At 43.3% G+C, this 15187-nt stretch overlaps 1 protein-coding gene across 1 annotated transcript; it reads right to left on the reverse strand.

Annotated features, from left to right (window-relative positions):
* Positions 1-2775: 2775 nt before the first annotated feature.
* On the reverse strand, positions 2776-14857 carry LOC311225538 (uncharacterized protein). The gene is made up of 7 exons (XM_084310871.1): positions 14617-14857; positions 13987-14078; positions 6980-7062; positions 5338-5596; positions 4655-4729; positions 4137-4268; positions 2776-3340 (listed from the first exon to the last, which is right to left on the reverse strand). The coding sequence occupies exons 3-7, from the start codon at positions 7046-7048 to the stop codon at positions 3054-3056; spliced, it is 822 nt and encodes a 273-aa protein (XP_084166997.1). The 5' UTR covers positions 7049-7062; positions 13987-14078; positions 14617-14857; the 3' UTR covers positions 2776-3053.
* Positions 14858-15187: the final 330 nt, after the last annotated feature.

Here is a 15187-nt window from a genome sequence, read left to right on the forward strand (position 1 = left end):
CACGCACAACACTGTCAAACTATACAGACAGATCCAACGCTACCTCATATATATGGCGTGAAACGCAGTTGTCTGTTGAATTCACTTGAGTATTTCAACACAGCCACAAACTTCTCTGTAGATATCATGCATGATATTTTAGAGGGGGTTGCTCAGTTTGAGGTGAAACTTATTCTCAAGTACATTCTTCAGGAGAAACTTCTAAATGCTGAACAACTGGCTGGCAGAATACATGCTTTTGACTATGGTTACAATCAGCAGCGAAACCGTCCGCCAAGAGTCAAGTTGTTGGATGAAAGTAAGGATTTGGGGTTGAATGCCACACAGTCTTGGTGCTTGTTGCGCAATATGCCTCTGATATTTGGTGATTTAATACAGACTGATGATAAGTACTGGCATCTTCTGCTTTTGCTTCTACAGATTGTTAACATTGTATTTTCACCAGTCCTGTCATATGGCATGACCATTTATCTCAAACATGTAATCACTGATCATCATCGGCTCTTCAAGCAGTTATTTCCTAGAAGCAACCTATTGCCAAAGCATCACTTCATGATACATTACCCTCGTAATATAAGGAACATTGGCCCAATTCTGCACATGTGGTGCATGCGTTATGAAGCTAAACATAACTTCTTTAAGAGACAATTAAAAAGCTTTAAAAACATTACAAAGACATTAGCCCAAAAGCACCAAAGTTGTATGGCAATGTATCGGGAGTCCTTTACCAAAGAAAGATTAACCATAGGTCCAGGAAAGATGGTGGCACTTGTTGAGCTCAAAGAAGGTCCAGAGATTGCTTCCTTATTTGGAGATGTAACCAGTGTTTTTTCTGCCAAGTGGATAAAACATCATGGTACAGAGTACCGCTGTGACTTGATTATCTGTACTGAGGTAGCATTTGAGATGCCTGTGTTTTGTAAGATCAAGACTATTGCTGTGAAAGATGACAGTGTATTGCTCTGTGGAAAACTGATGGAAACCATGTGTTTTGATGACCATTACCATGCCTTTAAGGTCAGACTGCATCCAGACGGAGTTGTAAAGGTCTTGGATATAAATCAGCTGTGTTACTTTAAACCATTTGATATTCAAATGAATTATCGAACGACAGATTGCTCAAAGTATATTGTTCCATATTGCCACTTTATGCAGACCTGCTAATGTGATTGTTTTATTACTGCATCCAGACGGAGTTGTAAATAGGGTTGGGTACCGAAAACCGGTTCTAATAGCAACCGGTTCCTAACATCCGGTTCTGGAACCGGAAGTAACATATTTGCATTTCGATTCTTAATTTTTTATTTTTTTTTACTTTGTTAATTAATACCATAGTTGCAGTACAGCAACCAAATTAAACTGTATCAAGTCAACTGAAAATGTGAATAGTATGAAAAAATGTACACATTTTCAAAAAAAATCTGAACCGGAATCGTTCAAATCCAAACGATGCCCAACCCTATATAGTTGTAAAGGTGTTGTATAAATCAGCTGTGAAGTATATTGTTCCATATTGCACTTTATGCAGACCTGCTGAGGTCAATGTATATTTATGTTTTATTTTTTTATAAGCCTGCCTGACCCTGCCTGACCTGACCAACAATAAAATTGTTGAAATCATTTTGTGGTAACTTGTGATTTTTTAATGTATATTGTATGTAAATGCAATTTCACAAGAGTAAATTAAGTGTAAAATTAACACCAGTGAGGTTTATTTTCACCAATATAGTGTCCGGTTTCATTGACACTGTGCAGTGTTAATGGGTGTTATTTGCAGAGCTGTTTTTTCACTACTAGTGAGTAAATTATCAACACAGTACTGTGTAATGGCAACACTTCAGCAGAGTTATTTGACCTCAGTGTTAACTTTTAATAACTCAATGCAGTGTTAATGAGCATTGGAATTCAACTCAATCAGAGTTAATTTGTTATCACATAAGAGTAAATTATCAACACTTCTGAGAATAATAATTACACTCTCAAGTGTTATTAAACCTATAGTGTTAAGTTTAAATAACACCATACAGTGTAAGCGAGTGTTAAATTTGTACTCTATTAGAGTTAATTTAACTCAAAAAATTTAACACGGGAGCAAGAGTCGATTTAAATAACACCATACAGTGTAAGCGAGTGTTAAATTTGTACTCTATTTAGAGTTAATTTAACTCAAAAAATGTAACACAGGAGCAAGAGTCGATTTAACACTATTCGTAGTTGGAGTCATATACACTCTGGAATAGTGTTAAATTCGACTCTTTAAGTGTTAATTTGACACTGCGAATTTTACTGTGTAGTTTGCGGGACACTGAACAAATGCAAATGTAAACTAAAATAATAGTACTGTTGCATTTTCCTCGTCACACGGTGAACAACGGAGAAAGATGCATTCGAAATGGAAAGAATTGCTCACGTTTGATCAGAAGCCAAGAATTGTTAAAAGAGCCATTTCTTCATAAAAATTCCCTTTATTTTGTATTTGATAAAGAATCTGCAAATCTATGATATACATGTACATACACAGCCCAGATGGAAGACTGGGCCAACCATACATAATAAAAAGTAGTGACAGACTAATAGAGCTTTTCAAATGTATAAAAGGATGTTCATGAAATTATCTGTAATGTACATATTACATGTTGCAGGACACTGAACAAATGCAAATGTAAACAGAAATAATAGTAGTTTAGGGATGTCCGATATTATCGGCCGATATCGGCATTAAAATGTGATATCGGAAAATATCGGTATCGGTTTTCAAAAAAAAATATATATATATTTTTTTTTAACATTTCTATAACCTTTATTTACCCAGGCAAGCAAGTAAGAACAAATTCTTTTTTATTTATTGTCAAAAGTGTGCATAATGTTGTTAATTCCACAACAAGAGATATGTAATGTTAATTACCTGAAATTATAAAAAAAAAATGGGGGGGGGGGGGGGGGGAACATTGCCTATATCGTATCGGTTGATATCGGTATCGGAAATTAAGAGTTGGACAATATCGGTAAAACAGCCAATATCGAGCATCCCTAGTACTGTTCCATTTTCCTCGTCACACTGTGAACAACAGATGGCCACTGAAGGTATTTTCGTGATCCTGATCGCCCCAAATCCGTGCATTTAAGGTGCGTGCATTTACCCTGAGCTGCAAATACACCACATCCCCTGCCTCTAGTAGAAGTGAGGCTCCATTTGAGGAGCAAACATGCTGGGTATGTTGCTGTCCATATGCACTGACTACAATTACACCATTTTTAACCAGGGATGCAGATGTTCCATGCGCACTATAGATGAAGAGATTGAACAGGTAGACACCCTCCACTGGAGCCGTGAAGACGCCTGTTAGAGAAACAAGATCATCATTGTCCGCTCCTCTAATCCAACTAACAGAAAAATATAAATTGTTATTTACGATAGCCCTTAACATTACCGGACCCATACTTCCATTATCACGGTGCATGATAAACTAAAAGTAATTTATAGTAAATTAAAGGAGCAATAGGTGCCTGTTGATCTTTGGCAGAATATTTGTAAATCTTTAAACTGAATTCGACAACGCCCTTTCCGATCAGACCTTTGTGTACACACGCAACTGTTATATGCACAACAAGCACGCGTGTCACTCAAGGTTTTGATAAGACAGCTCGCTCATTCCAATCGTTTGACTTGGTCGTTCATTTGATTGGATCTTGTTGTTTTAGCTCCTGCCCCTTACCAGAACAACAGATCTTTCTCATTTTGGTGTCAAACGTTTTATTTATTTAGTACTATCCATTACTGTCGAGATAAAATAAGAAATCTAACATGTTGCCAAAAATCTGTCGTCATGTTAATCGGAAACAATAAGCAATGTGTAGAAAGAAACAGATCTGATACTGTTTAATCTTTATCAGGAGGAGGAATGGTTTATCTTTCTTAGTGAGTATCCCATAATCTCCCCAACAGAATTGCTGTAAGGATCAATGATAGTCCTGTTGGTAAAACTGTCTAACATTTAGCTAAAACGCACAACACAAATGGCAGTTGCTTGCATGTCTTTGTGGTTGTATCTTACACATACTATTACAAAGTAATAACTGGCAACATTACAGTATGAACACATTCTGTCACCTGTGTCATCTAGTATCCACCATACCTGTGTTTTTATTATAAGCGTTGCCAACATTCGTGATGACGCGTCTGTAGACCAGGGTAGTGTCAGTGTTATAAGGCCCTGTGTATCCATCTCCTGAAGCCAAGAGGGAGGCTGAGAAAGACACCTGTCTGGCTGTGAGACAAAGATAGCATCACATATCACTTGCATTTCATGGGTTATAAGATAACAGTGTATTAACCATGAGAAGGTCTCTTTATAACACATTAATGTATCTTCATGGAATAAACTGGAGCTGCCCCACCGTGGCTGTGATTTATTCTGGTTATTGATATAAGACATAAGTTATATAAGTTGCATTATGAGCAATTATGAATATTCATATAACACTGTATCTATATCCTAAAGCCAAGAGGGAGGCTGAGAAAGACACACACACACACACACACACACACACACACACACACACACACACACACACACACACACACGATATACCATCACTCTGTAGCAGACTGTGAAGTTACAAATTAACACATTTTTACATTAAAATCCCTTACCTGCATTCTGTCTCTGCAGCGCCCGCACCTCACTCTCTGTGGCATTTGATCTCACATTGAGGGTTTCAAGAGCAGCTAAAAAAAGAAAATGACCATAACACTTTTTTCTTTTTCTTAAGAGCTATAATGGATTATAACCTGTTATACACAACATACATAACAGTGTATTAATGAGTAGGTCTCTTATAGCACATTAATGTGTCTTCATGCAATAAACTGGAGCTGCCCCACAGTGGCTGTGATTTATTCTGGTTATTGATACAAGATACTATGATTTATCATGCATGTTAATATTATTATATATTATGAGCAATTATGAATATTCATATAAGACTATGTCCATGTCCTGAAGCCAAGAGGCCGGCTGAGAAAGACACCTGTTTGCCTGTGAGACAAAGATAGCATCACATATCACTTGCATTTCATGGGTTATAAGATTATAAGCCAAGAGGGAGGCTGAGAAAGACACACACACACACACACACACACACACACACACACACACACACACACACACACACACACACACACACACACACACACACACACACACACACACACACACACACACACACACACACACACACACACACACACACACACACACACACAGACACATGTGTCTTCATGCAATAAACTGGAGCTGCCCACCATGGCTGTGCCACAATAAAAGTCAATAATACCTTTACTGTCCCTCTGCCTGTCTGTCACCGCCTGCAGCTCCAGCTGTGTGCGTCTCAGCTCCACCCTCTGCTCCGTCATCGGAGCCTCCATGTCCCTCAGCCTGTCTGTCACCGCCTGCAGCTCCACATGTCTGCGTCTCAGCTCGATCCTCTGCTCCGCCATGTCTCTCAGCACGCTGTGGATGTCAGACAGGCAGGCTTGTTGGGAGAGTCCAGTTCCCTCTTGGTCAATCTGCACTGTCCCTCCGTCAGGAACAACCTGTGAAGAGATCTCGTTCAGACCGTCCCTGTCTACAGTGTCTCCCAGAACCTCAGCGCCTGACAGACGGCACCATAAGAGCAACCGCAGGAATACAGTCGAAGTCAATAGTCCACGTGGGGGTCCTGTAGGGGGGGGGGGGGAGCGAGAGCGAGCGAGAGCACATGGTATTGTATTTATTATTTTTATGTCTTTTAGTCTATTTTCATTCTGATTTAATTACTGGACTGTCATTATTGTTATTATTATTTCTGTTATTGTCCTGTGAATTATGGTTGATTATTACATGGCGTTTTCACATTCGCCAAAATGCTTGCTTGTGATTGGTCAATAGCCCCCCGACAGCGGTCATTATTTTTCAATAATGACCGCTGTGGGACAATAATGAGACCGATGTGCGCAGCTGTTGGCAATCAAGCCCACATCAGTGCAGCAAATCAGACACACCTGCCGCGGCTGCACTGACAGCGGAGTGTGTGTAGATTACAGCGGAGCCAGAACAGAGGCTGCCCGCGATAATAATAATCACTTTATTTGGGCTGACAGAGCCACAGAACAACTGCGATTTGTCAAATGAATTAGGTATATTGTTAGTAAGTTAGCCATGTAATAAGCGGGATAATGTATAGCTTTACTCGGTCATTGTCGCAAAATAATTGACCTTCACTGACGTTTAAAACACCTCGCCGAAGCGGCTCGGTATTTTAAACTACGTGTCGGTCAATTATTTTGCGACAATGACCTCGTAGCTATACATTATCCCTTACTTATTACTGTTACCGTATTGTTTGTCTTGGTTCATGTAAAAAAAGGGTAAATAAAAAACATTTGTTCAAAAAAAATAAACTGAAAACTGACTTGCTCCTCAAAGCACGCCTGGATGATCCAGCTGCCTTTGAATGATTTTTTTGTTGTTACCCTAGTGGGAGTATTTTCTTTATTACAATTCCATTATGACTTTATGTCCTTTATGTATTTAAAAATATAATTCTAATTAGACATTATAGATGTCTCTGCAATGTGGTCTCTTGTCTTCCTTGTATTATTTTTCATATCCACTAGATGGAGAATTGTAGGATTAAAACACTGATATTCAGGATCTAGTAATCATGAAAAGTCTGGATCTGGATCAGGGTGATCCTATCCTGAATTGCTTTGAAATACCGGGACACAATCTGGCAGAGTTGTCTGATCTGATCGGATCTGAATGTTCAGTAAAACTAGATGATATTTTTGAACATGTGGCAGCTCCTCTTCAACCTCTGATATCAATGCAGGTGGCGTTCCCCTTTAAAGAGTGTGAGGTGTTTCACCTTGAAGCCATCGGTCTTGCTCCAAGACCCAACCCCTCGCAGATTATAGGCTCTTTCCACCTTCACATACCTTTCCATTCAGGCCGAGTGACTTGGCCAAGAGAATCAGCAACAGGGGGAGAAATAGAGCCAGCTTCATCCTCACTACACTGTCTGTCCATGAGAGAGAGAGAAAGAGGGGGGGGAGAGAGAGAGAGAGAGAGGGGGGGGGGGGGTGAAAGAGAGAGAGGGGGAGGTGAAAGAGAGAGAGGGAGAGAGATAGAGGGGGGAGAGAGGGGGGGCAGAGAGAGAGAGGGGGGGGAGTGAAAGAGAGGGAGAGAGAGAGATAGAGAAGGGGGGGAAGAGAGAATGCAATAAAAATGGAATCAACTGCAAAACGTGGAATATTGCTGAATTTGGCCTAATCTGGACTGAAATTCCGTTTTTGGGTGGAAAGTTTGGTGCAAGGCAAACATGACCGGGGAGGCGGGGACGGTAGAGCGGGTTACACACAACATGACCGGGGAGGCGGGGACGCTAGAGCGGGTTACACACAACATGACCGGGGAGGCGGGGACGCTAGAGCGGGTTACACACAACATGACCGGGGAGGCGGGGACGCTAGAGCGTGTTACACACAACATGACCGGGGAGGCGGGGACGCTAGAGCGGGTTACACACAACATGACCGGGGAGGCGGGGACGCTAGAGCGGGTTACACACAACATGACCGGGGAGGCGGGGACGCTAGAGCGGGTTACACACAACATGACCGGGGAGGCGGGGACGCTAGAGCGGGTTACACACAACATGACCGGGGAGGCGGGGACGCTAGAGCGGGTTACACACAACATGACCGGGGAGGCGGGGACGCTAGAGCGGGTTACACACAACATGACCGGGGAGGCGGGGACGCTAGAGCGGGTTACACACAACATGACCGGGGAGGCGGGGACGCTAGAGCGGGTTACACACAACATGACCGGGGAGGCGGGGACGCTAGAGCGGGTTACACACAACGCGCAGCAGTGCTCAAGCTGCTTTGATGTTGACATCGTCAAGAAGCTAAGAAATTCCGCAATAAGCCCTCAATTCAGAGCAGAACAGTATCCTGATGACTTTGATGCCTCCGGAGATAAGGTGTTTTGCAAATTCTGTCAACGTTCCGCGGACTGGACCCGCAAAAACACGTGCGACACTATTGTGATTAAATAGCTATGTAACGTTAGGACATAGGACTAATAGATGGAAATGATAGCTTCTAGCTCAATCTGGTCAGTGGCGGCCGGTGGGTACTTCGCCACTAGGGGCGCTATACCAAACATTTTGCAAACATGTACAGTACAGTACCACGCAACAGACTCATGGCAAGACGTGAGCGATTCGACTCACGCTCACGGCAATGAATCGGCTCTTATGAACGAGTCGCTCAGCTGTTACTACAACAACATACAACCAGTCAAATAAAGTATAGTCTAGACTCTAATTCACAACTTGAAACACAATATATAAATAGAAAAGTTAGAAACAAAACTCGCCCCGTCTCCAAACACAGGCAGATCTCTCCCTCTCTCCTTCTCTCTCTCACACACAGCGCGACGTGGAATCGATTCGTTACACAATCAGACCTATTATATACCAAGAATAACTTCAGTATGAGTACAGGGCTGTACACATATTTTGCATATTGTTAAACGAGCCAAGGCTAGCTATTAAACTATCGATATGAATCGAAAATCTGGGACCCTGATGTAAACAAGACAAACGTCTTTCTCTGGTCTGCATCCCCTTAACAATTGTGTGTATTGAGCCGTACTGTATTGTACCCATTCTGCAATCTGTTAATAAAGTTCTCATTCATTCAAACATAGACGATATTGAACAAGCCATAATCCACGTATTTTCAATCCGAGAGAGCTGCAGTAGTTAAATCAATGAGCCATCGACACAGTCAGTGTGCGGTAACGTTATTATTGCATCCAAGATTGATACACCTGGCTAGGCAGTTGGTAGTCATAGTCTTGTGTTATAAAATAAATAAACAATCAGCAATGTCTCGCTTCATGAATGGCCAGCAGTAGCCTAACAGTACTGCTCCTAAAAAAAACGATTTACAAAAGTTAACGTTAACCAGAGAGAGAGAGAGAGAGAGAGAGAGACTCACTGTTTAGTTGAAACGTCCAGGGCAGGAGAGCTTGATAAACGTGTATAATCCACTGATGATGTACTCCAGACCACTGTCCACTGTAGTCTGTCTCCAGACTGCATCAGCCATATAGCTTGTTAGCCAAGTGTTAGCTCGTTAGCACAACACAAGTACATTCCTTTGTCCATTTCCGCTCGAACAGACTGCAAACTACCTGGCGTTCTATCGCCATGCTCTAAGACAAACTCTAACCTTAACCAACTTTGAAAGAGTGCCTAAGCTTAACAGTCTAAAGAACTTGCAGTCACGGCACGCTCGTCTAAGACAAACAGCTGCCTGCATCATTCTCACAACACAACTATCTCCACCGACCAACCTAGGAATAACCTAGAATTGGAACATTAGAAATTGGATTCGGCCAATCAGAGATCGTCTCTGTGAAATTCTGCTACGGAAAAAAATACTGGCGTCGGCCAATCAGAGAGCGTCTCCGCGAAATGCGGCTACAGATATTCTTGACGCTACTGGCTAGACCGCTTCAAATCGCGCCCGGATTCCAACATAAGTCATATTTCAACGCACAACGCGTTATGCACTGATTGGCTGTGACGGATACAGCGATCAAACTGTGACGCGCACTCAGAGCGCTATCGCGTATAGCCCGGGCCGAGAAATACGAAAAAATAAAAAAAATAAAAAAAACGTGATGTCACTTCCTGCTCTGGAAAACGAGTGTTTTTTAATTGCGATAATAACGTTATATTGTGCATTGGAAATACAAACATACTTAAAATGAGTAAATATTATTCATTTTAAACATGTTTATATTATTTATAGGGCTATAAAACAAAAAACTAAAAGATACTTTTTCTTGTTCTACTCTCATATAACCAGGCAGGGCCTGAAGGGGGGGCGGCGCCCTTGCGCCCCTAGTGGCAGAGCCGCCACTGAATCATAAATGACCAAATCAGCCGCTGAAATTTAAGATGTAATGTATAATTTCTAGTGCTGTTTCAGCAGCGTGCCTCACAGGGAGGACTTTACTGTGACGCTTGCAATGCTAGGCTATAGGTATGAGTAACGTCACAGACACACACATAGTCCACACCACAGGTCTGCATGGTGAAGACGCACATATTGAAATCATACCTGTCAACCCTCTCGTTTTTCCAGGGATTCTCCTGTATTTCAACCTTCTCTCCCGCCGTCCTCCTGTTAAAATATTTCCCTGTATTTTTCAATTATTTTTTTAAAATTTATACAAAATGGCTGCAATTCCCTTCCGTGACGACAGGTGGCAGCAGTTTAGATTAGAACGTTAGCGCAGGAAGTAAGACCGGAAGATGGTTGCTGAGAAAGCTTCTAATTCTTCTTCTTTTTGGAGTTTTACGCCGGACAGCCACGGGCACAGTGGGGTTGTTCCCGGAGAGCTCGCTCTCGGCCGTGGTTTCTCAGTGTATAATGTATGGTGCTCTCCCTCAACATGCGAGTAGGGTGAGACAACACCATTCTTTAGTCCAAATAATACCCTACTTTATACTATATTATTGTCATTCGTTTAATGTAAAGTCAGTCTTACATTGGCACTGCTTTAACGTTGCATTTACCCATAATCCATTGCTGTATTAGACGCATGTGCCAGTATAACTTTTGTAAAGTAATGGCACAACCGCACCAATAGGGAGGTGTTGTCTGACGTCACTTTAGTTTCCCGCGCGGTCTACCCGTTTAGGGATTTATCATTGGGAAAATCTATTATCGGCTATTGTAATAATTCTGCCTCATGAACATTGGCAAGCTTTCCATTTTTGCACAAAATTAGTTCCCTTCTATCACTAAGTCAAGTCAAGTCAAGAGTTTTATTTGTCACGGCATACAGGTATACAATGAAATGCGGGTGGTCTTGCCCGCAACGATGTGCAATACAGTGGTACAACATATAATAGAATCCAATAAAAAACAACATTGTGCAATAAACAGGTAACAGGTAACATGGTGGGACATCTCGGTATCTGTACATAGTTATTTACAGAGCATAGGACATGCTAGGTAGCTTTGGTAGTGCAATACACTGTTACTGTTGTTATACTAATTTAAAGTGGCCTTTCCTTTTTGGCCATAAGTGTGGGTGTGTGCGTCATGAGTGTGTGCCTGCTCATGTTAAAGTGTTAAAGTGGCTGCTAGTGTGTGAGCGTGCACAGCGTGCGTGTCGTGTGTGTGCTCATGTGTGCTTGTGTGTGGATAGTTCAGTGTTCTGTGGGACTCAGTGTTCATTGTTCAAGGCTCTGATGGCCTGGGGGAAGAAGCTGAGCCTAAGCCTCTCTGTCCTAGTAGCTGGGGTTCGCAGGCGTCTGCCTGACCTCAGCAGCTGGAACAGGCTGTTATTGGGGTGGTGGGGGTCTTTCATTATTCTGCAGGCTCTGGATTTGCACCTCTTGTTGTATAGAACCTGCAGGGGAGGTAGTGCAATACCCGTGGTACGCTCGGCTGAGTGCACCACTCTCTGTAGGGCCTTCTTGTCCTGTGCCGTGCTGTTTCCATACCAGGCAGTGATGTTTCCGGTCAAGATGCTCTCTACAGCTCCTGAGTAGAAGGACTGGAGTATCTTCCCCGATACTCTGAACTTCCTTAACTGTCTCAGGTGGTAGAGGCGCTGCTTCGCCTTTTTTACGACTGTGTCTATGTGTGTTGACCATGTCAGATCCTCTGAGATGTGGACCCCCAGGTACTTAAAGCTGCTCACCCTGTCCACGGTAGCCCCGTTTATAATCAGTGGTGTGTGTGTCTCCTGCTGTCCTCTCCTATAATCCACGATCAGCTCCTTGGTTTTACCAATGTTCAGGAGCAGGCTGTTGTCCTGGCACCAGCGTTCCAGTACCTCAACCTCCTCCCGGTAGGCCTTCTCGTCGTTGTCCGAGATCAGCCCCACCACCACTGTGTCGTCTGCAAACTTCACTATGGAGTTGGAGCTGAACTTGGCCACACAATCGTGTGTGTAGAGTGAGTACAGCAGGGGGCTCAGAACACAGCCTTGGGGGGACCCGATGCTCAGGGTGATGGTGTTGGAGGTCTGACCCCCCACCCTGACCGCCTGGGGTCTTTCACTCAGAAAGTCCAGTACCCAGGCGCTCAGGGCGGAGCTCAGACCCAGCTCGATCAGCTTGTCCACCAGTCTGGTGGGGACTATGGTGTTGAACGCTGAGCTGTAGTCAATGAACAACAGTCTCACATAGCCCCCCTTCTGACGGTCAAGGTGAGAGAGGGTGCTGTGCAGTACCTGGGAGACCGCGTCGTCAGTGGACCTGTTTGTTCTGTATGCAAATTGCATAGGGTCCATATCACTGGGGAGGGAGCACAAATGTGGTCCTTGACCAGCCTCTCGAAACATTTCATGACCACAGAGGTGAGTGCCACCGGTCTGTAGTCATTGAGACATGTTGGGGAGGGTTTCTTCGGTACAGGGATGATGGTAGACATCTTGAAGCAGGCAGGGACCACTGACTCCGCCAGGGATTGATTAAATATGGCGGTGAACACCGGGGCTAGCTGGTTGGCACAGGACTTAAGTATGCGTCCTGTTATACCATCTGGGCCTGCCGCTTTCCTGGTGTTCACCTGCATAAATGCTAAATTGCTGAATTGCTAAAATGCTAAACATTATTGTTTAAGCATTTTTGGTTGAAATAAAATTATACGTAATTATTTTACGATTAATTGCGAATTGTTTCATGTTGAGCTATAGATTGTGGATGAATATCCACAGAAAGGTACACCATGCTCATGTTCATGACAAATGTTCATGCTTTATTTGTTTTAAACGAGACGATTAGAAATGGGCAATGGGGAAGCGTCTAGTTCCCAATCCCCTTCCTGGTCGTTGCGCACTCTACCCCCTACCGTCGGTCCGGGAGGGCGGAGACTATCACATGCTTCCTCCGACACATGTGTACCCAGCCCACCGCTTCTTTTCACCTGGCAGCGCGGACTCTCACTGGGGGAGTGTAACGTGTGGAGGGTCACACTACCTCTCCCAGATCCTTCCCTTGCTGTGCAGGCGCCCCGACCGAACTGTAGGAGTCGCTGTTTACAACGACCAGGACCCACCCTCGCCGGGTTTCCCACCCGCTAACACCGCCAATTGTGTTAGTATGGACGGTCGGCCAACCCGGAAGCACCACAGCTGGATTCGATCCCACTGTCTCTGTGGTGGTAGACAGACGCTTAGTCCGCTGCGCTACCCGGCAGCACATCGATATCTTAATTAGAAATCTTAATTAGAAAGATTCAAAGAGGCCCCTCTGCACGATTGCATACGGGTGAAACACAATTCTACTTGCGTGTCGATTGAAATCAACTCCATTAGTTGAAGCCGTTTCACGACTATTAGATTCAGAATGTGTTCACTCGAGGACAGCCCTACGCTTCCTGTGCGAAACGGCAGCTCTCACGTGGGATTCTTTTTTTTTATCCACTTTTTATCCCATTTTCTATTTTTTCTCCCATCCCAATTTTCGTATCATCCAATTCAACCCTCCCCTGTCTTTGAACGCTGTTTCTTGCCTCCCACAAGCCGGCTGCAATGTGGACTAAGTCATACATAGCACGAGTCCCCTCCGATACTCGAGGTAACAGCAGTCGCATCTTGCCACCCTCACGTGGGATTCTTAAAGTCCTCGCCTCAAGTCCGTTTGCGAAGTGGATGAGTTGTAATAAATCAAGACATCATTATAGAAGCATAGAATGTACATTTTTACATTTAGTCAATTAGCTGATGCTTTTATCCAAAGCGACTTACAGGTTCTGTACGACAAGACAGCAGGAAGGGCACAACTCTTTCAGCTGAGCAACAATGATCATCAAACGGTGTTGAAACTTGTGCGCTGCAGTGTTGAGTGCACAGTAGTAGACATGTTAGTATAGTAGGTAGTGTAGATCATATTTTGAAGGCTCACCTGTTCCTGGGTACGTGCTGAATGTTCTACGCTTGGATGTAGATGTTGCCCCAAACGTCGGCTTCCTCGTTCTTCTCTTGAGCTCACCGACTCTAAACAAAAAGGCGGGCCTCTTTATATCACTCCTAAACTGAGGGGAGGGTCTGTTTTGAGAGTCGCACGATGACAAGCTGCATCATTTGCATAATTATGGGTGTTTTCACGTTGTTTGCTATTCTGTGGAAATACTCATTGGTTTCCTCAACAGCACTTTAAATAGCTGATGTGAAAATGTGTTTAGTGTTGGCGAGCACAGGACGTGCACACAGCCCTGGTAAATGTAGTTCAGCCATACATTTGTAAACATGTCGTCTCCATAATGCAGGATGTTGGTTCACTGGTAGATTAGCTTTTGTTTGATTCACATTTTGAGCCTAAAACCTGCCTTGAATCATAAAATGACCAAATCAGCCGCTGTAATTTAAGATGTAATGTCTAATTTCTAGTGCTGTTTCAGCAGCGTGCCTCACAGGGAGGACTTTACTGTGACGCTTGCAATGCTAGGCTATAGGTATGAGTAACGTCACAGACACACACATAGTCCACACCACACAGGTCTGCATGGTGAAGACGCACATATTGAAATCATACCTGTGTCAACCCTCCCGTTTTTCCAGGGATTCTCCTGTATTTCAACCTTCTCTCCCGCCGTCCTCCCGTTAAAATATTTTCCCGTATTTTTCAATTTTTTTTAAAATTTATACAAAATGGCTACAATTCCCCTCCGTGACAACAGGTGGCAGCAGTTTAGATTAGAACGTTAGCGCAGGAAGTAAGACCGGAAGATGGTTGCTGAGAAAGCTTCTTCTTCTTCTTCTTCTTCTTCTTCTTCTTCTTCTTCTTTTTGGAGTTTTACGCCGGACAGCCACGGGCACAGTGGGGTTGTTCCCGGAGAGCTCACTCTCGGCCGTGGTTTCTCAGTGTATAATGTATGGTGCTGTACCTCAACATGCGAGTAGGGTGAGACAACACCATTCTTTAGTCCAAATAATACCCTACTTTATACTATATTATTGTCATTTGTTTAATGTAAAGTCAGTCTTAGATTTGCACTGCTTTAACGTTGCATTTACCCATAATCCATTGCTGTATTAGACGCATGTGCCAGTATAACTTTTGTAAAGTAATGAAGCGCAAATGTAAAGTTAATCAATACACAATG

Source organism: Notolepis coatsorum (genome assembly GCF_963971535.1).
Source record: "Notolepis coatsorum genome assembly, chromosome: 3".
Classification (NCBI taxonomy): domain Eukaryota; kingdom Metazoa; phylum Chordata; class Actinopteri; order Aulopiformes; family Paralepididae; genus Notolepis; species Notolepis coatsorum.